General features: G+C 34.4%; 2 protein-coding genes across 9 annotated transcripts; both read left to right on the forward strand.

The window, feature by feature from the left end:
• The first annotated feature begins 365 nt into the window (after positions 1-365).
• On the forward strand, positions 366-1,477 carry LOC101243677 (uncharacterized). Its single transcript, XM_004251953.5, has 2 exons — positions 366-629; positions 1,093-1,477. The coding sequence occupies exons 1-2, from the start codon at positions 472-474 to the stop codon at positions 1,325-1,327; spliced, it is 393 nt and encodes a 130-aa protein (XP_004252001.1). The 5' UTR covers positions 366-471; the 3' UTR covers positions 1,328-1,477.
• A 3,723-nt stretch (positions 1,478-5,200) lies between these two features.
• Positions 5,201-24,347, forward strand: LOC101268653 (serine carboxypeptidase-like 7). Of its 8 annotated transcripts, none has more exons than XR_002026428.3 (15): positions 5,202-5,464; positions 5,546-5,691; positions 6,314-6,390; positions 6,479-6,601; positions 6,853-6,955; positions 7,937-7,974; positions 22,395-22,496; positions 22,606-22,692; positions 22,773-22,925; positions 23,112-23,197; positions 23,269-23,387; positions 23,503-23,616; positions 23,695-23,740; positions 23,871-23,994; positions 24,091-24,347. XR_002026428.3 is itself a non-coding variant. In XM_004251952.5 (15 exons), the coding sequence occupies exons 1-14, from the start codon at positions 5,229-5,231 to the stop codon at positions 23,952-23,954; spliced, it is 1,500 nt and encodes a 499-aa protein (XP_004252000.2). In that variant the 5' UTR covers positions 5,204-5,228; the 3' UTR covers positions 23,955-23,994; positions 24,091-24,347. The 8 variants fall into 8 exon arrangements, 3 of the variants coding, with proteins under 3 accessions (XP_004252000.2, XP_025884320.1, XP_010314007.1); XR_011213490.1 differs by having other exon boundaries at positions 24,098-24,347; XM_004251952.5 differs by having other exon boundaries at positions 5,204-5,464; positions 23,126-23,197.
• Positions 24,348-27,882: the final 3,535 nt, after the last annotated feature.

Genomic DNA, 27,882 nt, shown 5'->3' on the forward strand with positions numbered 1-27,882 from the left:
GCCACGTAGAATTTATATGTTTACTTGTTCTACTTTATACAAGTTTAAGTGTCTATTTGCGCATATTTAAAATTAGAGAACATAAACATAAAACAAAACTAAATTAAAGAACACATTTATGTACTACACCATTATATTTATATGTTTACATATATTTGTATTTTATAACCACGTGAACCACGTAAGAAATTGGTGTTACGAAATGAAACGACACGGAGTGAATATTCTAAAATCATCCACTTGATTTTTATTTTGAATGGTTTAGGGTATTTTGTAGGCTTTGGAGTAGATAGAAATCGAATGGATAAGGATGTTGGGGTCCACCAAAAAAGAAGTTATCAAGAAGCAACCAATAACATTTCAAAGCCAAATACTTACTATTATCCCTAAAACCACATAAGAACATTTCTTGTTTTTTCGTGGTATATGTTCTTGACTTATAGAAATGTCCAATTCATTTAGACCAAGCAAATGCACACACATACCAAAGTCATGGCTCAGTTAGTATCCCCTACAGCAGCAACTACACTAACCTCACTATCAATCAAGAAGAATTCCCGTTTGAGCTCTTTTAAAGTCTTGGCTTTTCATCAAGGCGAATTGGCCGCAAAGATTAATGTCTCTCGCAGGTTATCTATCTATATATCTAAATTATTTAAATATAACATTTGTTTTGATTGTTATTTAAATTTTATTGTATTGTATCGTTTAAATTTATAGTTAGCTAAGTAACAATGTCAATCTTGTTTTTGTGTGGCCACTGATTTGTTCATTGATGTCATTATCTTAATATTTTCTTCTCTTATTATTATTAAATTATCATTTATTTTACTATTTACCCAACATTTTCATAAGAACTCTTCTCCCCAAGGCCTATACATTTTTGATCGTGTAGGCTTATGATTCAAATTGTTGATGTGACACGTTATATAAATGGAGAATGATACTCAATACTATATATTATAAACCATAGGTGATTACAATCATCAAAAAGAAAGTTGGAAGGTATAAATATAAAATGAGACAAGCTAAAAGAACACATTTATGTATTATGCTGATATTCTTAAAAATATATGGCATTTATGGATGCAGGAGTTTGGCATTGAGCTTGGCTGGAGTTGCGGTGGCGCTGAATGCAGGTAACAACAATGCAAATGCCGCAGCAAGAAGGCCTCCACCACCTCCGCCAACGGAGAAAAAAGATCCAAATGTGAGTGGTGTGTTGGCTAAAGTATTAGCTAGCAAGAGGAGAAAGGAGGCTATGAAAGAGTCTATAGCCAAGCTAAGAGAGAAAGGGAAGCCTGTCAAAGAAGTACCATCTGAATAGTTTGTATGTTGTTCACCATGTATATTAAGACAATTTATTGCGCTTGCTCCTCTTTAATTTACATAGTTGAGTTAATAAGGTTTGCAAAATTACAAGTCAATTGTATCAATGATAATGAGATCAATGGTGAAAAACCAATCATAAAAGCTACTCCATCCGTCTCATTTTATATGTCATTCATTTTTATAAATAGTTAGATCATAATACTTGTCATTCTATAAAATTTATGCATGAATTACTATATTTTGTCTATTGTACCTTTGATAAAATAGTAAATTAATCTTGAAAATATATTCATCATTTATTATAAAGTTGACTTAAGAAAACTTTAAATAAGGGTAGAAGGGTAAAGTTACATCATTTTTAATAGAAGTGCAAAGTAAAAATGTGACATATAAAATAGAACAGAAAGAGTAATCATTTATTTATATTTTTGAATTTCCATGGGTGTATGTAGGGGTGTCAAAAATGAACTCAAACATAGGTAACTCATCCAACCTGCCCAGAATTTTAAGGGATGAGCTCAAAATAATTTGAATTGGGTTCAATCTCAATCCATTCAAGCTTAACCCATTAGAAGAGAATTCTCAATTGAGCCAAATTCAATCTCTAATTTCAACCCGTTTTAAAACTTTTTATTAAGATATGTTCCTATATTGAAGATATGAATTATTATCTATTTAACATCTTATAGGATTTATCTCCTCATTTCTTACTTTTTTAACAAAAAAATTTTGAGCGGAAATTCACATTGTGATTATAAAAGTTAAATATTAATATGTTAAGTTATTGAGAGTAATCGGGTCAAATTGGGCGGGTCAAGATCCAACCCGTGTTTTAGCCCATTTGAGCCCAACACATTTGAATCCAAAGTAAACTTGGGCGGGTCAAGACTCAACCCAATTTTTATTTAACCCATTTTAATATTTTCAATTTTAATCCAACCCAATCCGTCCATTTGACACCCTTAGGTGTATGTGTTTGATTTAGGAAAGAGTCTCTAGGTTTAAAAGGTAGGATATGAACAAGTCACATACAACTTTCTTTGTCTGAAAAATCATGTAGGTACAAATGAAGTTAGATTATAAAAATAGAGTAAAAAGACAGTGATCTAGGTTTGATCGAGCTTTCTTTCTTTTTCAAAAGCTTTTGGTGAAATAAATAAACAGATTCCTAAACTTGTTGAGTTTTTTTCCTCAGGTACCTTAACTATGTAATTTTCCTATTGAATAATTGAACCAACCATAATTTGATCCTTTAAAACACTGTTGGTTGATTTTGATCGATTTTTCTATTGTAAATGCCTTCAATTGTATTCTATTGTAATGATTTTGATTGAAGGAATAAAGACAAATCATGTTAGTCTCATTTATTTTCTTATGTGTTCAAATGACTTAAGTAAAATACAATTATTCTCGAACATTTTCACTATTAATTGGACTAATGAGCTCTGAAATAACATATGTATCCTTTATAAATACCGCTCACAAATCTGGTTCCACACCAGGCAACAGTGTTTGTTTAAACGGAAGAATTATGGGTGATTCAATAGGAAAATAACATAGTTGAGGCACCTGAAGGAAAAACCCAACAAGTTTAGGGATCTGTTAATGTATTTGGCCAAAGCTTTTTGATTCAGATTGACATCTCTTCACGTTAAATGTTTACAATCACCATGTCAAGTCATATTGTCATCATCACTCTTTCGTACTAATTTCCTTCTTCTTTGAGGCCCCTATTTATCGCATAACTCTCTTCATTTAGTAGGCGTTTTGTCATGTGATATTATATCACGATATAAAATTGTGAGATAGAATCAACAGTTGGATATGCAATTTTAGGTTGATTTCATATTCTTCAAAAATCCTGATATGAGAATTTTATATCATGATTTTTCTCATATCATGATTTGAGATATTTTTAATACAAAAATTGGTCCACAAGTTAATATTTTGTTAAAACAACCCATATTTATATCTACACCTTTTATTTCATATGTAAAAAAATTATAATCACATCATTACTTTTTTCACCGACATAAAATTTATTCTCATCAACATATAGTCATTTTGATTCACACCAACGAATTGTTGATAAATTTGTTCTCTTTTTTATTTTTTGTTCTCTTCATTTACTCCAACACCTAATTTATTACTTCAACAATTTTGAATTTTTTACAACTTATAGTTATATCTATTTGAACAACGTAAATAGCGGATAAAATTGATATGAGCATATCAACTAGTGTTAGTGAGTCTGATAGCCACATTTTAGATGTTATTTTCTGTGTTGCAGTAATTGAACATATCGAACAAGTCAGACGAGAACAAAAGTTGTTATGTTGAACACAATAACATAACTAGGCCTGATATGGTATGAAAATTGTCATATCTTGTGAAATGTTGCATAATTATTTGCGAGAAAACCAAAGGAGTGATGAAATTTTATAGGGCAACTTTCACATATAGCAAACAAAAAATTCATATTTGTATGCTATAGCAAAGTTTGCATAATTGCGCTCCATAGCAAACATAAAACTGTATAATTCGCTATATGTATACAATTGTATAATTCGCTGGCCTAAATTGTATAATTCGCTGGCCTATTTCGCTGCAATTGTATAATTTGCTTTGCATACAGTTGAATCGAATTAAAATGCATGTATATTGCATAATATTAGCAAGAAGATATATGTTTTTCTCGCTTTATACAAAAACAGAAACACAATATATACACTTCTGTTGTATAAAGCTAGAGAAAATTGTATTTCACTGCAATTGTATAATTCGCAATTGTATAATTCGTTGGCCTTTTTCTCTGCAATATTTGAAGTAAAATGTTTGTAAATTGTATAATTAAGTGTATAACACGAAGATATATATTTTTGCATGTGTATATACAATTTTCTCTCGCTTTATACAAAACAGAAACAGAATTATACACTTCTGTGTATAAAGCAAGAGAGGCGAGCGAGAATGGAGAGTGGCGAGCGAGATTTTTGGGAGAGAGACGCTGGCAAATTTTAGCTAACGTTTGCTATGGAGCACAATTAAATCAAACCCTAGCTATTCCATTTATTTTAGGTTATTATTTTGCTATTATATACAATTTTCCCAATTTTTTGTGGTCTATGAATATAAAAATATTTGCGGATGATATTGACTAACAAATAACTCAAAGAAACAATGTTGGTTCATATTTTTTGTCACATGATCGAGAAATACAAGTTCACCATGAGAAAATTGTCATTATCATGTGAGAGGATTATGTTAAGACTAGTTCGCTGTAATATATGTTCAATTTTTTAATTAAATTAAAGTTCGATAAAACATAATCAAACAATTATTTAAGTGGAAAATAAATAGCTTTGTAATAATTTATTATGCGATTTTATAATTTTTGTTTGTTTGGTTAGATTAAATAACTAATTGAGGCTATTCTAATAGTTTTACAGCTTATGAGATTCATATATTTATGAAAAAAATATACAACACAAACATTTCATAAAAAATTGATTTTATCTTATAATTCCATATTATAGTACCATATCATGATTTCATATCACAATCGCATGATCAAACGAGCTCTTAGAGCAATAACTTTGAAGAACTTAGCAAGAAACAATAAAATTTAAAAAATATTTTCAAAACTAAAAACTTAAAGCCAGTTAAGAAAATAACATCAAGGATCAAATAATCTCAATCATCGGAGGCTCCGACCATTTTAATCATTTTATTTCAAAAAGATCGAGTAATTGACATAAAAGTGGGTGGTGGTAGAGTGATAAACTTAGAGGACCTGATCACATTTAATAGAAGTTATGAGGATATGTCTGTAATTTCAGAAAATACAATTCATCACAAGTCAAAATTTCCTAGTTTTGAGGAATTCGTAATAATAAATGCTAGTAAGAGTACAGTATCAAAACCAGAAAGTGCACAAGGTTTTGCAGGGGGAAATGGATGGAGGAAAACTGATTTTGGTGTTGAGTTATCTACAATATGTGTATCCTCTATTTATCATTTACCTCTTTTGTCTTCCAGTGCACAGAACTCCATCTCCACACTTTGATGTATCAACTTCTTCAGTCAAGTATTTGCCTGGCTTCGGTTTTCTTCCTTTTCAACTAGATACTGGGTAATGATTTTTTTTGTTTTTTTTTTGTACAGAATGTTGTTTATTTCTAATTTGTTTGTGTTGTTACTGTATATATGATAGATATATAGGAGTTGGTGTAGGTGAAGAAGTGCAGCTGTTTTATTATTTTGTGAAGTCAGAGTCGGATCCTGAAACCGACCCGCTTATACTATGGATAACCGGTGGACCTGGTTGCTCTTCACTTGAAGGATTGACTATGGAATTTGGTAATATACTTTATTATAATATGTCTTAGTAATAGTTGTAGTATTCACTTTTTAATTTTTAATTACTTTGGAAGTTTTTTTTAGCCCTTTTCTTCAGTGTGGTCCGAGAGGTTTGATTTTGTAATCCGTTATGAGGTGTGGAGGATATGAATTAAGATTAAAAAGTAGTAGGTAAGAGTGTGTCCGTGCTAGTAGCTAGGAGTGCATTGTGTTGGTGCTTTTTATTAGTAGTTTTAGTGCTATGCTTGTAGTTTCTTCTTCTTCGATTTGTTTATATATGTTGTTTTCGGTAGTTTGGTGGTAGTAGTATTTGGTTGTGGTACAGTTCTGCTACTATTGTATGTTTACTACCTATTGTCTCTTGTACTTTTTAGTTTATTTTTGTCTTGAGCCGAAAGTCTATTAAAAACAGCCTCTTTACCTCATGTGTGAGGTAAAGATAAGGTCTACGTACATTATATCCTCCGCAGACCCCATTCTGTGGAAATACATTGGTTATGTTGTTGTTGTCTCTTTCTAGAACTAAAAGATGTGTTTATTTTAATGCATGAGACATATTATGTTAATAATTGAAAAACTAGAGCTGCGAGGACTAATCAATCCAATTTGGTAAACCATCCAGGTCCTCTGCACTTTGATGATATGGAGTATAATGGTAGTTTACCTACTCTATCATTGAATACCCATTCATGGACCAAGGTGAACACTTACCTTACTCTTTAAGAAAGTACATATAAATTTTTGAATGATTCTATATTGTTGAATGACAACAAATGAAATGGTTTAGGTGGCAAGCATAATCTTCCTAGATTTGCCAGTGAAGACAGGATTCTCTTATGCAACAACTGAAAAGGCAAATCAAACAGATAATTTACAAACTGGTGAACATGCTTACCAATTTCTTCAGAAGGTAATTTCTTTCATTTCCCTTTTGTTTCTTTCTGCTCTTGAATTTGGAGTTTTAGTCGTTCTACTACTTCTCTATCAGTGAGATGAATGACAATTTGGTTTCTAAAAAATTCCATTATAGTTGAAATTAAATAGCTTTTGCTTTTAATCATGCACGATTTGATTTTATAACAATTTCCATCTTTTTGTTCTACGTTAGTGTTTTTCTACATTTTGCATTAATTTGCTAATATTTGTATTGAAATGCTGTAGTGGTTGGCTAATCATTCAGAGTTCCTTCAAAATCCAATATATATTGGGGGTGACTCGTACTCTGGGACAACTGTTCCAATTGTTGTTCAAACTATATCAAATGGTAAGTTTCTGATGGATGAAAACTTGACTTCACAATCAAGAATTTAATTTAATCTTATTCTTTTCTTTACTGATCTAGTTTCATTTCTAGATTTGATTTTGTATAATAATTATATGCTACAACATTTCTCCTCAAATTTTGAAGTTCAAAACTAAATAAAGTCTTACAGTTATGAACTAAATTTGTCTAAATGCTACTCTAGGATTTGTATGTTAGTTTGGACCTATATAAAAGGGATCTACGTATTTGGATCAATTGTTTTATTTCCTGAGTTTATATATCTGATACTAAGAAGTAAGATGTGGATAGTATTTAGTTCATGTGTGATCTATTGTAGTTTCATTCATGTGCTAGTCAATTATTTGTGAAACAAAGTAGAAGTTTTGATCAATGCGTGGATAATCATATTATTCCTGTTTTAGTTCCTGTCGTAATAGTAAATTTCATCAGATAAAAATTCCATCAAAATTTATTTTCTCAATTTGTCGTTATCATCAAAAGTAACAGATAAATTACGAACCCTTGGGCTAACGAAATGCATAATTATCTTTTATTTATTGCTTGACCGAGATATTTATCAGTATCAGTAAATTTTGCTACTTCAAATGTTGTAAGGTAAATAATAGGAATGACAAAAATCATAGAGTTGTCACAAAATATTATTGTTGCTGCATTTCATTTGCAGTTGTGTTATACTTTAATTTCATAGCTTTCATGAATTTTAGCTTTTACAGCATTTAACTTAAAAAGTTATAGTAGTGACAGTAAGCGGTGGAATCAATATGTGATCTCTTAGTTTTCTTTTATTTAACATCGATGTAGGTTCTTCATCCCAAAAATTTCGCACAATGATTGCTATAAAAAAATTATACTCCTTTCAAATGTTTGTCTATGTATATGCATGTATTATAAAGAGCTCAATGTTCCCTCCTCTACACAAAATTTTACTTTTGACATTCATTAAAAGTTTTTATCATGCAGGGAACGATGCGAAGACCAAGCCAATGATTAATCTTAAGGTTTGTCATTTTGAAGTCTTTCGCTACTGCATTAGACATATGTTGTGTGTGTACACATGTACATTGACGAGGGGGTGCCACTAAGTGACTTAGATAGGCATATTTTCCTACCACATGAATGTGGCTGATTAAAAACCTTTTTTTTGCCAAATTTTCTCCCTCAACTTGTGCAATCAAACAAGCTTGAACACTAGAGTTATAGTCAGGAAATAGACAAGGAGCAAATCATGGGCCAAAAGAAGAACAAAATGAAAATTGAATCTTATGAACAAGAAAAACAAGATTTATGTGGTTTGCCAATATGCCTGTTAAGAATGTTGTAAATGAGACTATTATTTAGGATTAGTCTGAATTAATTAGATTGATTCTTTCCTTGTGTAAGTTAAAATACTTATTTCCTATTTTTGCACTTCGATATTCACTATCTAAACTAGTAGCTTGAGGGTATAATAGACTTAGTTTCTCTCAATTCTCTCCTCTGTCTTTTTTACTCACATGTCGTAAGATCCCTTTTGTTAATGTTGGACTTCTACCCTCCTGAATTCTACGAAGGAATATGTACTCACTGCTTGTTCCTATATATTTGAAGTTTAACAATAATCAATTTCGTATAACGACTTAATCAACACATTGTATTGTTTATAAACCTTCAAATAATGCAACGATTACAAAGCTATGTGACTTCAAGGAATTATAAACTCTAATTCCTATCTACGGCAAGACAAAACTGTCAGGATCGAATTCACACACACACTAAATGAATGAAGAACACAAGAACTTTCAAGAGAAAGAGATGAGAGATCTAGAGAGAGAAAGAGAAAACCCAATATTTCGTGGTAACACCTCGTGAGTAAACTTCTACGGCGGTGAGGTATATTTATATTAATGATCAGAGTATTTTTGGTTACAGAGAATAAATAGAAAAACCTAAAATAGAGAATAAATAGGAAAACCTAAAATAGAGAATAAGTAGGAAAACCTAAAATTAATCAGGCTACCTAACAATTCTCCCACTTGGAGACTGACTCAGTCATCCAAAAAATACATTCTAAAAAAAAAAATCTCTTCATCATCAACATCTTTACCGCACTGCAACATCTTTAGCAACAACTACAGAAGACCAACCGAGGTTTTACATAACCTCAATTTCCCAACATCAACACATTTCGTCAACATGTCTGTCGGGTTCTTTGCAACCTCTATCTTCTACAAGCACATATCACCATCCTCCACTGTCCTGCGAGTGAAATGGTATCGCCTTCTGATGTGCTTTGTCTTCGAGTGATAGATTGGATTTTTCACTAACTGTATGGCACTCTGGCTATCTGAGTAAAGAATCTTCTCGCTCTGCTTCTTGCCCAATTCCTCAAGATAATCTGCCAGCCATATCATCTCTTTCCCAGCTTCAGCTATTGCCACATACTCAGATTCAGTAGATGAAAGAGAAACACACTTCTGAAGCCTAGACATCCAATTCACTGCTGTTCCACCTATGGTGTAAATGTACCCGGATGTACTCTTGCTCGAGTCAACATCTCCACCAAGATCAGCATCCACAAAACCCTGTAGAGTCACCTTGCCTTTGCCAAAACAAAGTGAAGTACTGGATGTACCTCTCAGATATCTCAGAAGCCACTTCACAGCTTTCCAATGCTCTTTCCAGGGTTCGCCATGTACCTGCTAACTACTCCCACTGCATGTGCTATATCAGGTCTATTGCAGACCATAACATACATCAAACTACCAACTGCTGAAGCATATGGAACAAGTGCCATTTGATCACGCTCCTCGACAGTCTTGGGTGACTGCTCCTTTGACAATTTAAACTGATTTGCCAATGGAGTAGTCCTGGGTTTAGCATCATTAATCCTGAATCTGCTCAGCTCCTTCTCAATGTACAACTCTTGAGATAGATTTAAAGTGCCAGCAGATCTATTTCGAGAAATCTTCATCCCCAAAATCTGCTTTGCTGGACCCAAATCTTTCATCTCAAACGTTGCAGACAACCTTGTCTTCAAATTGTTAATCTCCCTCATACTAGATCCTGCAATCAACATATCATCCACATACAAGAGTAGAAAGACATATGAATCAATGTATTTCTTGAAGTAACAAGGATCCTTTTTAGCTTTGCAAAATCCACTCTTGGTCATGAAGGAGTCAAACTTCTTGTACCACTGCCTTGGTGCTTGCTTTAGTCCATACAAGCTCCTGGTGAGCTTGCACACCATGTGTTCCTTGCCTGGAACCACAAATCCTTCCGGTTGCTGCATATAGATCTCTTTGTGCAGATCTCCATGTAAAAACGCTGTTTTTACATCCATTTGCTCTAGATGCAAATTTTCCGATGCAACAATACTCCACAGAATTCGAAAATAGAGGTTAACTTTACAACAGGAGAGAATATTTCAGCATAATCAATACCTTTCCTTTGTGAATATCCTTTAACCACTAAACGAGCTTTGAACCTTCTTTTGCCATCTGGTTTAGTTTTGATTCTGAACACCCACTTGTTCAACAAAGCTCTCTTCCCTGCAGGTAACTCAGTCAACACCCATGTGTCATTCTTCTTAAGTGACCTCATCTCATCATCCATGGCTTGCTCCCACTTGATCGAATCCTCCACCTGTAGGGCCTCATCAAAAGACTCTGGTTTCCCCTCATCAGTCAATAATAGATAGTGTAATGAAGGTAAATACCTATCTGGTGCCCTGATGGATCTGGATGATCTCCTTAACACCTGCTCTGGTGTAACTTGCTCCACTTCAGATTCTTCAGTAGGAGTTGGTTGAGTATCTGCTTCGACATCTCTGGTGTTACTTTTCTCCAACTCAACCTCAACTCCCACTTGCTTTGTAATCTCTAGAACCTTCTGCTCTCTGTCCTTGTACAGGACAAACTCATCAAATGTCACGTCATAATGTCTCAGGATCTTTCTGTTCTTGTCATTCCAAAACCTGTAACCAAACAAATCAGAATCATATCCTATGAAGTAACACTTCACAGCCTTGGCATCAAGCTTGTCTCTTTTTTCTGGATCAACATGAACATAAGCAGTGCAACCAAAAGTCCTCAAGTGTGAGTACTTGAGTTCTCTTCCTGTCCACACCTCCTCTGGAATCTTGAACCCTAAAGGAACTGATGGTCCCCTGTTGATCAAGTATGCAGCTGTGCTCACAGCATCCGCCCAAAGTGTTTTGGGCAACCCACAGTGTATCCTCATACTCCTTGCACGCTCATTCAATGTTCTGTTCATCCTCTCAGCAATTCCATTTTGCCTTGCCTTACCAGGAACTGTTCTCATCAATCTGATTCCTTCAGCTGCACAGAATGCCTTGAACTCTGATTTGTCATACTCTCCTCCATTGTCAGACCTTAGACATTTGACTTTCAAACCGGTCTGATTCTCAACTTCAGCTTTCCACTTCTTGAAAGTTGCAAACACATCTGACTTATGCTTCAAGAAGTAAACCCGTACCTTCCTGCTGAAATCATTAATGAAGTAAACCCAACCGCACTTTCTTTGGCTCTCTAGGAGTCTTTGTGAAGCTTACTCTTTTCTGTTTGTCCATAACACAACTCTCGCAAAGACCCATATCAACAGACTTCAGACCCTCTAATGCTCCTTTTGCAACCAGCATCTTCATTCCTTTAGTACTCATGTGTCCAAATATGTTGTGTCACAGACATGAACCGGAAGATCCTTCAGCAACAGCGGCCATGTTTATACACCCTGCAGTGGTGTACAAGGTTCCAGATTTGGTGCCACGAGCTACTACCATAGCACCTTTCACGATCTTCCACGAACCTTTCCCAAACTCTGCTGCATATCCCGTGCTATCCAACTGACCAACAGAGATCAGATTTTTCTTGATCCCAGGAATATATCTGACATCCTCCAGTGTCCACTGATTTCCCGAGGTGGTCTTTATGCAAACATCCTCTTTTCCTTCAATCTCTAAGGCTTTATTGTCAGCAAGATATACTTTTCCAAAATTTTCAGATTTGAAGTTTTGGAACAACTCCTTGCTTGGAGACGAATGGAAAGATGCACCAGAATTCAAAATTCATGATTCAACCGGGCTGTTCACACTAAGGATTAGAGCATCCCCAATGTCCTCTGCTGAATTTACAAAATCATTGTCATCTCCAAATTTCTGATTCTGTTTCTTCTTTGGCTTTGTACAGTTCGTCCGAAAGTGCCCTTTTTCTCCACAGTTCCAACAAGTCATGTTTGATCTGTTCAGTGATTTTCCTCAATTCTTTGATTTTGATCGACCATGTTGATTTTGGCCTTTCGTCTTACTTCTCCCCCTTCGATCAACGCTGAGAGCACTGCCCGATGAATCTCCCACTTCTCGTTTGCGAATACTTTCGCTAAGAACAACATCACGGATTTCATCAAACTTCAGTTTCTCAGATCCACGGGACTGCTAATCGCAGCAACAACAATATCCTAAGACTCGGGCAAAGATGATTTCAAAATCAACGCCTTAATTTCATCTTCGAAATTAATATCCACAGAATTGAGTTGACTCACAATCATATTGAACTCGTTTATATGATCAGAAACGGATCCAGTTTCAGACATCTGTAAATTGAACAATCTACGCATCAAATATACCTTGTTCATAGCCGATGGTTTTTAATACATGTTTGACAGTGCCTTCAACAGACCGGACGTAGTCTTCTCCTTCACGATGTTGAACGCCACGTTTCTTGACAAAGTCAACCGGATCAACCTTAGAGCCCGGCGATCCTTGAGTTTCCACTTCTCCTCCGTCATGGATTTCGGCTTCACCCCGGTCAACGGTTCGTGAAGATCTTTCTAGTACAAATAATCTTCGATCTGCATCTTCTAGAAACTGAAATCGGATCCATCAAACTTCTCGATTCCAAGCTTCGAACTATCCATCTTCTGTGATCGTGTTGAATCTCCTTAGCTCTGATACCAGTTGTTAGGATCGAATTCACGCACACACACTAAATGAATGAAGAACACAAGAACTTTCAAGAGAAAGAGATGAGAGATCTAGAGAGAGAAAGAGAAAACCCAATATTTCGTGGTAACACTCTGTGAGTAAACTTCCACGGCGGTGAGGTATATTTATATTAATGAATCAGATTATTTTTGGTTACAGAGAATAAATAGGAAAACCTAAAATAGAGAATAAATAGGAAAACCTAAAATAGAGAATAAATAGGAAAATCTAAAATTAATCAGGCTCCACTACCTAACAAAACCCTCCTGATTTTAAGTCTTCTAATGTTCTTCAAGTTCTTCAACTTATCGAACAATACCTACTCTCACAACTCTGATTATAAACAAAAACTTCTTGTCTACAATCTTACAATTTTATCTCTCAAACTTGCAGCACTCCCCAAAATAAAGTACAAAACTCTCTTCAAAACCTTGTTCAATTTAAACTCTATTTCACGCATCTTTTGTGCATTCTCCTTCTTTGACTCGCCTTTGTTTTCTTGAATCTTCAATCACGTGGTTTTCCTACTGTGTATGCTTCTAACAGTGTACAACTTACTAAACTTTACACAATTTCGGAAACCTTCTTCCAGTAGGACTTATTGAACTCACGTTTGCATATCTTGTTGCTTACTGCACCTTTTGTCGGTCTTCAAAATATACATATTCATGTATACCTAACAAATTCCCCCTTTTTGATGATTACAAACATTTTTTTGATCTAAGCAATCCAAGCAACTATGCACTTCCCCCTTTTGACATCATTGAACGTGAACAACAGATTTAGGGGAAATACTGACCTTATTGAAGAATGTCTGGATGTACATACAAGTAGGGTCATAAACTTTGCTAAAAGTAGGGTCATCAGGGGTCGTGTAATCTCTGGGTTTGGTGGTGATGAAATGAAAGAATTATTGCTTATCCTGCAAGTGTACGGTTGGACAAACCTGTTTCTTCAGGGAAAAACAAGAAAGAAAATGGGTAGGGCAGAAACAAGACAATTCTGCACATGCATCAGGCACAACTAACTCAATCTTTAGTGTTGTGAATGGAAAGACTGGTTCTCATGCCTGATGTTATTTCTCAGATATTGGGCATTCCTAACTTAGCTTGGTGTCACTATGTGAATAGAGAATGACCACCATTGGTTGGTCTACCAAGTGCTCTTGACATTTTCGAAAGTTTTCTAATGATCCTACTCTCAAGGTTCATTGTCGTGTTGACAAGGGTGCTATGCAACCCTTGCAGAAACATCTTTTTGATGTGGTTCACAAGATCATTCAGCCTAGGAAGGAGAAAAGAACAAAAGCTTCTTATAGATCTTACAATCATGGAACTATTACTTTCTAGACATCTCATTAATTTACCTCAGCTTATATTGTGTCATATGCATCATATCTATGTTGAAAATTAGAAGTTGCATGGTCTAGGTTATGGGTTTTGGTTGGGTAAATTATTTGAGGGTTTGGATGTTTCGGTTAAAGCATGGCAAGGGCAAACCATCTCGGATGTTCATGGTGATCTTAATCAGGCTGCTGCTCGTGCTTTTCAAAGAGGTGCGAATGATCCTTTGCAAAGATTGAGGTCTCAGCTAGCTGACAAGGAAAAGGAAATAGAAGCTCTGAGAGTGTCACATATTGCTACAGTTGCAATGTTATCAAAGGCGCACTTTAAGCATGCTTAAGCCTGAAGCGAGACTCAAAACGTGTTCTGCTCTTTGAGTCGCTTTATGTGCACTTCGATGTTGTCATCAAGGTTCTAAGGCTAACAGTTCCTTGTCAATGAGCCTCTTATGAAGAAGTAACACTAAATAAATGATATTTTACTTTATCATGATTTTTATCAATTTATTTGGTCATATAATTGTCATTCATATTTATAATTATTAGTCTTGGACTTGACATATATATTTGTAATTTTTTCTCCCTTTGAGCCCTTTTTCATTAAAGCCCACTTTTTATTTGCGCTTTGCGCTTAAAGCCCCCATGAACCTTAGAGCTATTTTGCATTTTTCGCCTTTGATAACAGTGCAGTTGCTGTGATGCATCTATCTGTTAAGGCTAAAGAAATTTAGTCAATTGCGAGAATGAATGGTTGAAGAGTGAGTTGCTCCAGACTAAAGCAACTTTGGAGACTGTAGCAGTATGTGACACTCTGAGAGCTTCTATTTTCCTTTTCCTTGTCAGCTAGCTGAGACCTCAACCTTGCAAAGGACCATTTGCACCTCTTTAATGAGCAAGAACAACAACCCGATTAAGATCACCAAGAACATCCGAGATGGTTTGCTCTTGCCATGCTTTATCTAGAACATCCTAACCCTCAAATAATTCATCCAACCGAAACTCATAACTTAGACCATGCAACTTATGATCTTAATACAGATATGATGCATATGACACAACATAAGCTGAGGTAAATTAATGGGATGTCTAGAAAGTAATAGTTCCATGATTGTAAGATCTAAGTCTTTATAAAAAAATGATTGTAAGATCTAAGTAAGAAGCTTCTGTTCTTTTCTCCTTTCTAGGCAGAATGATCTTGTGAACCACATAAAAAAGAAGCTAGTGCAAAGGTTGCATAACACTCTTATCAACACGACAATGTACTTTGAGAGTAGGATCATTAGAAAACTTTTGAAAATGTCAAGAGCACTTGGTAGACCATCTAGTGGTGGTCATTCTCTTATTCACATAGTGACACCAAACTAAGTTAGGAATGCCCAATATCTGAGAAATAACATCAGGCGTGAGAACCATAGTCTTTCCATTCACAAAATTAAAGATTGAGTTAGTTGTGCCTGATGCATGTGTAGAATTGTCTTGTTTCTGCCCTACCCAATTTCTTTCTTGTTTTTCCCTGAAGAAACAGGTTTGTCCAACCCTGCACTTGCAGGATAAGCAATAATTCTTTCATTTCATCACCACCAAACCCAGAGATTACACGACCCCTTATGACCCTTCTTTTAGCAAAGTATATGACCCTACTTGTATGTACATCCAGACATTCTTCAATAAGGTCGGTATTTCCCCTAAATCTATTGTTCCCCTGTTTGTTTCAGTCTTTTGATTTCCAACTTCATCATAATTTTCATCTACTTAAATCCCTATATTCAGAAGCCCTTCTTTTTACATTAGGTCTAGCCTGTCTCTTATTTGATGAGTCAACCCTCTTATGCTTACCCTTACGAGTTTTCTTTGAGTGAGACAACTCATCAATTATAATGGGATCTATAGGAGGCGAAAAGTTACCTTTTACGGAGCGAGGAGTTTTAGCGATTAAGAGTTCAAGGCCTCTGTCAGGAATCTTCTGAGTGGAGCTAGTAACACGTACATACACTGCAACAGAAGGATGCACTTTTTCTGGTGATTCATCCATGGGAGTAACAATTGGTTTACCTGGCACTTTCTTAAGTCGTGACCTTGAACTTTTGGGAATTAGTGTGACAATAGGAGTGTCATCGTCGTTCTGAGTACAAGATATGTCAACTTACCCCTGTCCCCTAGCACCTATTTCAAGATTTGTGTCATCCCTACTACGCGAACCCACTTTGTCACCAAAGATTTTTGCTACAGTAGAGACTAGAGATCCCACCTAAGTGATAGTGATCTCATCAATTGGATATGCACAATGGGAGACCCCTGTGTCATCGACATATAACATTTGGGGCTTGTAAAGAATTTCTGGGGAATACTCGAAGAGAACCTTGGCTAGTTGGTTGTTGTTGATTGGTGATGATGGTGGAGGAGGAGAGTCCATGATATTTTTTGTGAAGATGGTTTTCAAGAAGGGTTTGGGACTGGATATTTTGGAATTTCTCTTTCTGGCCTATTTCCTATATCTATTGTAATGATATTGTCCATTCATGAAGAATCTCTCTAGCTCTAAGACTTCAAAGTTTGGTCCAAAAGAAAATTTCAAAAAACCTCATGTTTGCTCGAAGAGAAATTACTTGTGACTGACAAAACTGTTGAAGCATGCGCACGGGAGCATATGGCTCCATATGGCTGGAGACCTTTCAACCCAATAAGTTTGATATAGTAAAGCCTTCTGCATCTTATATAGGCAGGGAAACGTGAAAGTGATGAATATTTCCATTGAATTCGGTCATTAGTGCGGTAGACCAGGAACTCTCACTAGTCATTAGTACCAATCAGAGACAAACCGTCTCATCTTGTCGTGAAAAATCTTAATCTAATTTGTGTTACAAAAGCATATGTCATCCATGTTTTTACGTTGGTAAAAATGTTCCCTTGCCCACATTTGTAAAAGAAGATTGCACCCTTCAAAGAAGTTTGCGTTTCCTCTTTTACATTTTTCAAGAGCTCAAAATATTTATGCTAAAATCATGGGAACCAAAGTGAGTTCTACGCCATCTACTCCTTCGGAAAGTACTCCAGTCACAAAATATATTCAAGTGCTAATATATCCATGTTCTCGTAGAAATACCAAAATCCCTAGTAAAGCTACAACAAATACAATAGGACACCTAGTTTACCAATGAACATAAGTGCAATAGAATTCTCCTGAACAATTTATAACTATTCGGGCATCCATACCTTTCATATAAGTAATCTAAAGAAACTTAATTTATGTTCGAAGCATCAAAGTTTTTTGTCGTTATTTAGTCCTAGCGAAGGATTTTCTTTCCTTATTGACTATGTGGAATAATTTGACATCTTCTTTGATATTTCAAACTGGTGAAATATCGGATATCCTCCAATGTAGGTGTTAGTTCAAAGTCTTGAAATGCGAACACAACACAATCTGGATCTTAAATTGAATTAATGCTCCAATCACATGTTTATCTGGGGCGATTTCGAATAACATACGGAGGAATCCAACCTTTTGCAATTGCTAGTTTTTTACTTGGATTGAAATTTTCCCACCATGTCCTCAATTTGTGCGGGAAACCTTCGATCATCTGAATTTTGGGCGCTTGGGGTACTGAATCTATCCCGTAGTACAAATCAAAATAAAATGAACACATAATTTTCCAAACTCACTATGTCAACATTAGGCTTGGATGTCTATCGTTATCACGTTGCACAATTATGTGCTCATTTTGTTTTGATTTGTATTGTAGGATAGAATTAGTGCTCTCAAGTGCCCAAAATTAGGATGGTCGAGGGTTTCCCCCACAAATTGAGGACATGGTGGAAAAATTTCAATCCAAGTGAAAAACTAGCGATTGCAAGAAGGTCGGGGTTCCTTCTTATGCTATTTAAGATCACCCCCGACAAAAAATGTGATTAGATCATTAATTCAGTTTTGAGATCCAGACAGTGTTGTGTTCGCATCCAAAGAGTTTGAAGTAACACCTATATTGGAGGAAATCCGCTATTTCACCAGTTTGAAACATCAAGGAAGATGTCAAATTATTCCACACAGTCAATTGGTGAAGAAATTCCTTCGCTACTTGGGATTGAATAGCAACAAGAAACTACGATGGTTCAAACATAATTGGGTTTCTTTGGATTACTTGTATGAAAGCTCAAATAGTTATAAATTGTTCAGGAAAAAATTAACCTGCACTTATGTTGATTGGCAAGGTAGGCGTCCTATTGCCTTTGCTGTGGCTGTACTAGAGATTTTGGTATTTCCACGAGAATATGGATATATTAGCACGTGCATATGGTGCATATGTTCTGTGGCTCGAGTACTTTTCAAAGGTGTAAATGGCGAAGAACTCACTTTGGTTCCTATGATTTTAGGAGAAACATTTCGATCTCTTGAAAAATGTAAAAAGAGGGGAAACACATTTCTTTGAAGGTTGCAATCTTCTTTATAAATGTGGGCAATGGAACATTTTTACCAACGTAAAAACGTGGATGACAAGCTTTAGTAACACAAATCAAATTAACATTTTTTACGACAAGATGAGACAATTTGTGTCTCCGATTGATACCAATGGATGGTGTGAGTTCCTAGCCTTCCGCACTAGTGACCTAATTCATTGGAAATATGCATTAATCTCACGTTCCCCTGCTATATAAGATGTAGAAAGTTTTATTATATCGAACTTATTGGGTTGAAAGGTCTTCAACCATATGCTCGGTGCACGTGCACTAAACAGTTTTGCCAGGCTCAAGTAATCCCTCTTCGAGCAAACATGATTTCTGCAATTGTCTTTTGGATGAAACTTTGAAGTCCATAGAGCTAGAGAGATTCTTCATGAATGAGACAATATCATCATGATAAATATAGAAAATGGACTAGAAAGAGAATTCCAGAATATCAAGTATGGCTTCGAGAAGATCGCAGTAACATAAGTCCAGAAGGTGAGCAAGGTTTTGAGGATGTTGGGACGACGATTTGGTTAAGAAACTTTCATCTTGGAACCAAAATAGTTACTCTAGAAACGTGGGCTCGAATGGAAAATATAATGCAATATTTGAACAATGTGGGAGCAAGGCCTAGCAACGTTGGAGTTTCATCTTCACTTCCTCCACCAACGTTGAGTGCAAGATTTAGGCCAAGTCTTAGATTTTTTTTATATTATGTTTTTTTTTGTATTTTTCGTTTATTCCCTCTTCGTTGTACTCTTTTATTCGTATTGAATGAAAACTTGGTATTTTGTTTTCCAAATTCGAGTTGTCACAAATTAATGGCTCGGATTAATCTAATCATAATTCCGTTATGTTTGACATTTAGGCCGATCTCTGGCAAAAAAGAGGTCCCTGGCATATTAGGATACATTTTCTTTTGTTATGTGATTTACTTGCTACATGATACATGTTTCTTCTTTATTTATTTCCCAATTATTAGTGTTAGTGAAGCAACAATTAGCTACTTTATAATGATATTTCTCTTTTTTTGAAGGTTTTCTTCCTTTTGATGTATTTCCCCCCAAAGGTTGATTTGCATTGACTATGAATTGACAAATCACCCATACTTCACGAGATCAAAAGCACGTGCATCCACATACATAAATGATTCGGGTGCATCTGATCAAAATGGTTTGGGACTAGTCACTTTCCTGAGAGATGAACCTTAGGCTTAGAAAGGAAGAGATCCAATCCCTTATGATGAACACATTGCCTATTTGATGCAAAAAATGGCTAGTATGCAAAGTGAGATTGATCGACTTCGAAACATCACCAATTTGTACATCACCTTGACCACACCGCTTTTCGAGCATGGAACAAACACAACTATTCTCCTTTATTTCCACATGTTGACTCTTACTCCTCAATACTTTTTACCAAACCTCTCCCTTCACAAGACCAATCCAACTACTTCCAAATAATCCACCAACCCTCAACAACCCAACTTTCCACAAAACTATTCGCAACAAGCCAACCCTTTACCCTTCACAACTTCAGATGGCATCCCAAACTTCACTTACCTAAACTCTAGTCATCCAAACTAACTCACTGAACCAAACTACTCCACTAACCCAAACCACCTCGCTTACCCAAAAATACCAAGCGGCCCAACATATACCAGCGGCAATGCTGCAATCTCTAACATGCAATATATGCCTCGAGTATATGTAGCGGAAGCTCAACCTTTAATAAACGAGGTCCTTGATGATTGCAGCCTTCTCAGCCACTAGTTTCTGCATTTTCAGTGTATGCTTCTTATACAACAACATATTTAGTGAAATTCTATAAGTGGGGTCTCGCAAACCTTACCCACTACCTTGTGGAGGTAGAGAAACTATTTTCGAAAGACCCTTGACTCAAGTAGCAAATTAAGGTACAAAGGAGACACTGAAGAAAATATAGCAATTAACAAGAAAATAGTGCGATAAGTGAAATACAATAAACAACATACGAGGATAGATTATTGATAAATGTACAAAACAATAAGTATAATATTACCACTAGTACAATGGCAAACACCAATCACCCTAAGCAAGACAATACTACACTACCTACTAACCTTCTACCCAAATACATGGCCTCCACATCCTCCTATACAAGGTCATGTCCTAACCTCTCCCTGATACTTCTTCGACCTACCTCTGCTTCCTAATTTTGTTGTCACATTAGTAAGAAAAGGAACTTACTTTTTTAATAACGTCTTCATGTTATGCGGTTACGCAATTCGATTTGGATGTAGCACCGCGAAACTAAGTTGCTCGAACTCTTCACTTTGGGTGCAGCACTCGTGTCGACACGATGTGGGTGTGGAATCCATACCCGATCTGGTCAATTAGTTTTGGGTACTTTGACCGAATTCGATGGAGAAATATCAGACAGTTTTGATGAATTCTATATTCAAAACAAAAAGTAAGGTGAAACTGAAGAAAATGAAATACCTTGTATTTATGAATTTCTATTGCCACTTTCTTTCCTTTTATATCCATTCGGGGTTCTCTTGATCATAGTCGGCTTTATGCATTAAATAATAAGGCCTTCGCCTTAGGCCCCCAAACTTCGGGGGCCTCAAATTTTTGTTAAGAGTAAATTATGTGTTAAAATTTTTATAAAAAAATTAATTATTTATAATAAAAAGTATAATTTATTTAAAAATAAATTATTTTTTCCACTTTAATATCTTTTGTACTTTGTTAAAAATGAGAATTAACTGTGAAAAGTGTTACAAAGTGAATTACAATTTTTTTTCTTTTTTTCAAATTTTAGTTTCAAGCATTACTCTAAGCATATTAAAATGAGGTTATACCAAGTCATCAACTTTTTGAGTCAAATTTTATGGTTCTAACTCTTATCTTTATTTAATATTTATCAACTTAGTACTTGTATCATTATGTTAACAATACATATAATAATTGTCTCACTTAAAGTTGTTTTTCAATGTTGATATTAATAAAATCTTACCTAAAACTAGTAACTGAAAAAATAATATTAAGTACTAATAATTTTCATCTTAATAGTAAATTTTTTAAAAATAAATATGTAAATGAAGTATATGTATATTTTAGGCCGCGAATTGAAATTTCGCTTTAGGCCTCCAATTACATTGAGCCGCCCCTGCTCTTGATCAATATTTCTCCTCAAGTTTTTCATATAATATCTCACAATTAGGTTTTATAACTCTATTTTAGATTGAAATTATTTTAAGATGAACCCCACACCCGTATCCATACATGAATTCATATTCCCGAATCTTAAAATTTATATCATAGAGGATCCGACCTCTGGATTCATACCCGAGTCCGAGCAACTTAGCCCTGAAATTCACATGAGATAAGCAAACTACTCCGCTTGCATGCATTCAACATTACAACTAACTATTTCCAAGCCAAGCTTACGTGCATATGACAAGGCAATGAAGTAAGAAAATATCAAGGACGTTAGAATTGTATGTGTGGGACTCTCTGTCTATGTTAACAAATGGACATGTTATTTGTGAATTGCACTTAACCACAATGGGTACGCTATCTGTAAATTGCACTATATGCTATTTTTATAAAGCATATAACATGAGATGAGTTGTATCATTGATGCCAATTCATACTTGAAAAAAATTGTAGGGTTACATACTTGGAAATCCTTTGACAATTAATCCAGATGAATTGAACTATAGGATCCCATTTGCGCGTGGTATGGGACTTTTATCGGATGACCTGTACAAGGTAAACCTATACCAACTTTTGCTTTGAACTTCACACTAAATTTCTTCATCACTTTCTTTCTTGTTATTGCATTTCCATTTAACTTTTTGATTTTGTGTGTTCTTTGTAGGCGTTAGTGTCCAACTGTAAAGGAGAATATCAGAATATAGCTACAAACAATTCAGCTTGTTCTAATAACGTTCGGACATTCAATAAGGTTCAAACTGTTTCATTTTTCATGCAGCCCACAATTTTCCTCATTTCAAATGAAAATTAATACAAGCCATGAACTTACAGTTATGCGAGGGAATAAATAAAGAACACATTCTAGAGCCTCTTTGTGACAGTGTTTCGCTAAAGAGATACAGATCAGTTGGCCGCAGAACATCTCTTTATGCGAAGCTCCACAAACTCGAGAATTCAATGGTGCTTCCCGGAGTTAAATGTCTTGTAAGTGTTCATTACCCGTAGTTTCATTTTGATATTAAACTACATTCTAAAATCTTTTTCTATAGTTTTAGATATTATTTTTTTTTGGTTTGGTTCCTTGTATATTCAATATTGCATACAAATGTAGTGGAGGTATACAAATCTTCCATATGAATATTTTATGCCTACAATAATAACTTGAATCAGATTTGTCTATGTAGGAGGATTGGCGCAAGCTTTGTGTTCATTGGGCCAATGATGATAGTGTTCAAGAGGCTCTTCATGTTCGAAAGGTTTATCAACTGTCTTGATAAAAGCATACACGTTAAACGAAGTGATTAGTAATTCAAAAGTTCAATTTTAGGGAACCATTGAAAATTGGACACGATGCAGGGGAGACTTATCTTTCACATACAATGTCTACAATGTTGTACCATATCACGCCAATCTTAGCGCCAAAGGTTATAGGTCACTTATATACAGGTATCACAACTACATTGTGTTATATTTCCAAAAAAACAAATCTCATGATCTTATCTATTGCTGGGCATTTCCATGTCATTATCATGTACTGAATCACATACATATGGAATTGCAGTGGTGATCATGATTTGACTATTCCTTTTATTTCAACTGAAGCATGGATTGAATCGCTAAACTACTCGGTTATTGATGATTGGCGAAAATGGATTGTAAATGGCCAAGTTGCTGGGTAGGTAACCAAATGTTTTTCCTTTGTTTGTCACGTAGAGGTTTAAGTTGTTTCATCTTTTTTTCCAATGTTCTGTAGCTACACGAAGACTTACTCTAATAATTTGACATTTGCTACCGTGAAGGTATGTTACTTTACTTCACTTTCACTTCAATTCTTCTCATAAACTCTCTTTTAATCTTCCAATTACGAGTTCCTTCATGGTTGTCGGTGGATTAAGTGTGTGAAGTTGTACTGTATGCCTTCTTTATCAGGGATCGGGCCATGTCGCTCCTCTTTGGAAACCTTTAGAATGTCTAACCATGCTTACAAAATGGATATCTTCCAAACAACTATAGGTCTTCTCAAGAATAGTGATAACTGAAATAGATGATGCTGGTTAGTTGCTGGATCTTCTTCTTCCCTTTCTTGTCTTATTGAAATATTTGATGTTTTTGAGCCTTTTGAATCCCCAACTTATGTATGTTTACCCAGTTTCTAGGAAGCTTGTTCTACCATTGGATCACAAGGAGGCAACTTCTTTGTTATAGACTCTTGGGCTCGTCTGGTAAAGTGTATTAGAAGAAATAATCCATGTGTTATATGAGGTATTATTTAGTATATGAAATTAGTATATGTAACGGCTAAAACATCACAACCAATATGACTAGGAAATCTTTTTGCAACAAATTTATAAATCACACTACACCTATGTATTTCACAATTATCATAATACAAAATTTTTTACAAAATCTTGATAATATTCCATCTAGCTATTCGTTCTCAATTTTTTTTAGAAAACACTATCCATCACCTTCGTAAACAAAATATGCTATGCTACATGATTTGTATAACAGGCCTTTATTCATTCTTTGCAAACTCTTTTCTAAACTGATAAGTTTTTTGTCAACGAATCTAGATTGTGACTCTATCCTTTAGGCTTCAATTTCATAATTCAGCATTGTAATCACTGAGTCATTATATTTGCAAACTGAACTCAAAAGGAAAAAATGCATTAAATTTGAATTGAAAAATCGGTATATCTTGTTAACTTTGAAATATGAATTTAAACTATATGATTACATTTATATAAATACACACTTATATGCTCTACATAATAAAATATTTTCACCTTATTTCTTGATGACATAAAAATTTCATTTGCAATATTCTTTTGCCAGATTTTTAGCAATTGATTTCCACCTCAAATTTCTAGGAATAGAATTCGAAACACAAACTACTATATCTGCGTAACTCTTGAATAACAAAGGAATCCTCCTAATTTTTACTCTGTGACATATTATGAATTTCGAGATTCAAACAAGACTCTTTGACCATGATTATTACACATATCTTTCAAATATTTTGAATCGTCACTTATCTTGACTTATAGCACCTTTTACTAGTTTGCAAATATATAAATTTTAGCTTAAACATTTTGAAAATTTCATGTGAAAATCTCTATCTAGCTTAAACTATTTGACTTTCGAAAAACGAAATATGTTGGATAAATTAGGACAGAGGAAGTAATATTTAGGAAAAATTATGTAGCTAAGCAAATTTATACTATTTAAGTAGTCATCATAGCTATAGTTTGCTATAATTACCACTCGCGACTAACATTATACATTAATTACGTGGGCTGACTTCGAGTTTGTATAATTAGTCATGTTTGTATGTGTATAATTCACAAGGATATACAAATATGTATAATATTCAATTTTTTAACCTATATACATATACAATTCACTTCTCTTCCACTCTATCGCTCGCCTCTCTCCTCCCTCTCTCAATCTCGCTCGCCTCTTTCCTCCCTCTCCCAATCTCGCTTGCCATTTATACAAATGTATATGTATAATATACATTTATATACAATTATATACATATACAATACACCTCTCTCCTATTCTCTGCTCTCTCTCTCGCCTCTCTTCCCCCTCTCTCGATCTTGCTCGACTCTCTCCTTTCTCTCTCTCCTCCCTCTCCCAAATTTTTTCAATATATACAAATACATATATATAATATACAATTATCTAACCAATATACATATACAATTCACCTTTCTTCCACTCTTTTCCCTTTCTCTCGCCTCTCTCCTCTTTCTCCTAGTCTCGCTCGCCTCTCTCCTCCATATAACATGTAGTTACAAATTGTAATTTATCAAATTATAGCTATTTAGAGTAATTAATTATTTTTAAGTGGCTACATATGAAAGTTTCCCTAATATATATTAGGTAACTTAAATATTTTCAAGCAACTTATTATGGTAAACATCTAATCTCCAAGACCAAGGATATAAATTGAATTGTCCATTCTCAACAATATAAAAACTGTTCTTACTGATTTGTTGTTCATATTTTTTTTTTTATAAGAAAACAAACTCACTAATGACAAACAATATAGTCAAAGCCGTTATCATCATTTTCACTCAAATAATTTAAACTAGTAATTGGAGGGATTTCTCTAAGATAAAAAAATCAGCATGTTTTCATTTAATTCAACAATAAACACATTATTTGGAATGTGTTTCAACTCATTGTTCAAGTTGTTTTCTTCTTTCGACTCATTTTATATGTTACCTTTTTATTTTGAACTCACATTAAGAAATAATGTAACTTTATCCTTTCATATTTATTTATTATTTTCTTAAGTCGACTTTATAATAAATGATGAATACATTTTCAAGATTAATTCACTACTCTATCAAGGGTATAATAGACAAAATATGATAACTTATGCATAAATTTTGTAAAATGACAAGTAAATAAAAAACATTGGTATGTTTCCAAAATTTACAATCATGCACATAAATAAAAACTAAATTTCAACTTCTTAATTCAACAAATAACTTAAAACTCAACTCATCAGACCTCAAAAATATCTGACATCCACTATTATATATTTTTGTGTATTAAAAATGATACTGTAAATGTAAAATTAAAAATTAATCTTCTTTTTGCTTTCTAGAACAACCTTATTTTTCAGATTATTTTACTTAATTACATGAGGTTCTTGGTCAAAATCATCATGACTATAATAACAACCCTTTTAGAGCTAGATTAGGCCTCTACAAATCTCTGTTTTGATTTATTTCGAACATCCTCAATATGGCTTCTCGAAGCTTGATTCTATTTTATGTGCCAAACACGTGAAAATTCTTTGTAATTTGGGTGGTCCAGAACCTTTGTTTGCTTGGTTATCAAATTGAAGTTTGTGACCATCCATCTAAAAAATTTAAGTTGTTAGAGAAAACATACATTTTTATTATTTAATTATATCCTCAACAATAACGATGTAGAAATTGAGGAATTGTGGGGAATAGAATAGAGGATGAAGAAGACAATGACTTAAAAACTCTAAGAAAACCATAGAAGAAAAGAACGAGACTGAAAAAGTATTTCATAAAAACAATACTAATATGAATATCTTATAAAGTATCAAAACTGCTATAGATGAAATAAGTAAAAATATATTTAAAAGTATTATAAAACTAAACTAAAATAAGACGAGCAATATAAAAGATGAAAGCAATAGAAATAAGGAGACAAAATATGAGAGCAATTCTTAATCTTCAAATTTATTCATCAAATCTTAAGTGTGTATAATATGAACCTTTATGCCTCTATTTAATAGAGGTATACAAAAGGTTAGTCATAAACATGACATTAACATGAAAATAATGGAGGAGGTTATGAAAATGGAAAGTTACAAGAATAATGGTTATAAAGTTGGAGGTTATGATTATCTTCATAATGGAAGAAAGTAATGGAGATAATGGGTGTAACTTCTTGGTGTAGTGTATTTTATAACACCACTCCCTTGGATGTCCATAGATAATGTGTCTCGTTAACTGGGATAAAACCTCGTGGGAAAAAATTATAGTGAAGGAAAAAGAGTACACAAATCTTTTAATACGCTTTGAATGTTGCCTCGTTAAAAACCTTACTAGGAAAACCTTATTGGGATAAAACCATGGTTAAGAAAAAGAGTACAACACATATTTTTCTTCCCTTGATAAAACTTTACTTGATATCTCAGAGACGATGCGTTTCAATCTTATATCACGACTTTCCAAATATTAATGTTGACAATTCATAGTGAATAAGTTTATAAGATTATCACTTGAACGAGTCTTTTGAACGTCTATCCACCATTTTGTTGAAGATCATGTGTGAAAAAGACTATTGGTGAAATATACTTTATCCGATCTCCTTTGATTGTATCCTCCCTTCAGTATATTCTCGTATATGGTGGCTGAAATATCCTTTGCCAAAGGAAAATCACATT

The sequence above is a fragment of the Solanum lycopersicum genome, chromosome 12 (assembly GCF_036512215.1).
Source record: "Solanum lycopersicum chromosome 12, SLM_r2.1".
Taxonomy (NCBI): domain Eukaryota; kingdom Viridiplantae; phylum Streptophyta; class Magnoliopsida; order Solanales; family Solanaceae; genus Solanum; species Solanum lycopersicum.

Bases quoted from the DNA above. Each gene is read 5' to 3' on its own strand.
- LOC101268653 (XM_004251952.5), top strand. From the start codon at position 5,229: ATGCTAGTAAGAGTACAGTATCAAAACCAGAAAGTGCACAAGGTTTTG. The intron at 5,692-6,313 runs GTAATATACTTT...TAAACCATCCAG, and splicing joins AGGATTGACTATGGAATTTG to GTCCTCTGCACTTTGATGAT. The intron at 22,497-22,605 runs GTAAACCTATAC...TGTTCTTTGTAG, and splicing joins TATCGGATGACCTGTACAAG to GCGTTAGTGTCCAACTGTAA.
- LOC101243677 (XM_004251953.5), top strand. From the start codon at position 472: ATGCACACACATACCAAAGTCATGGCTCAGTTAGTATCCCCTACAGCA. The intron at 630-1,092 runs GTTATCTATCTA...TTATGGATGCAG, and splicing joins AAGATTAATGTCTCTCGCAG to GAGTTTGGCATTGAGCTTGG.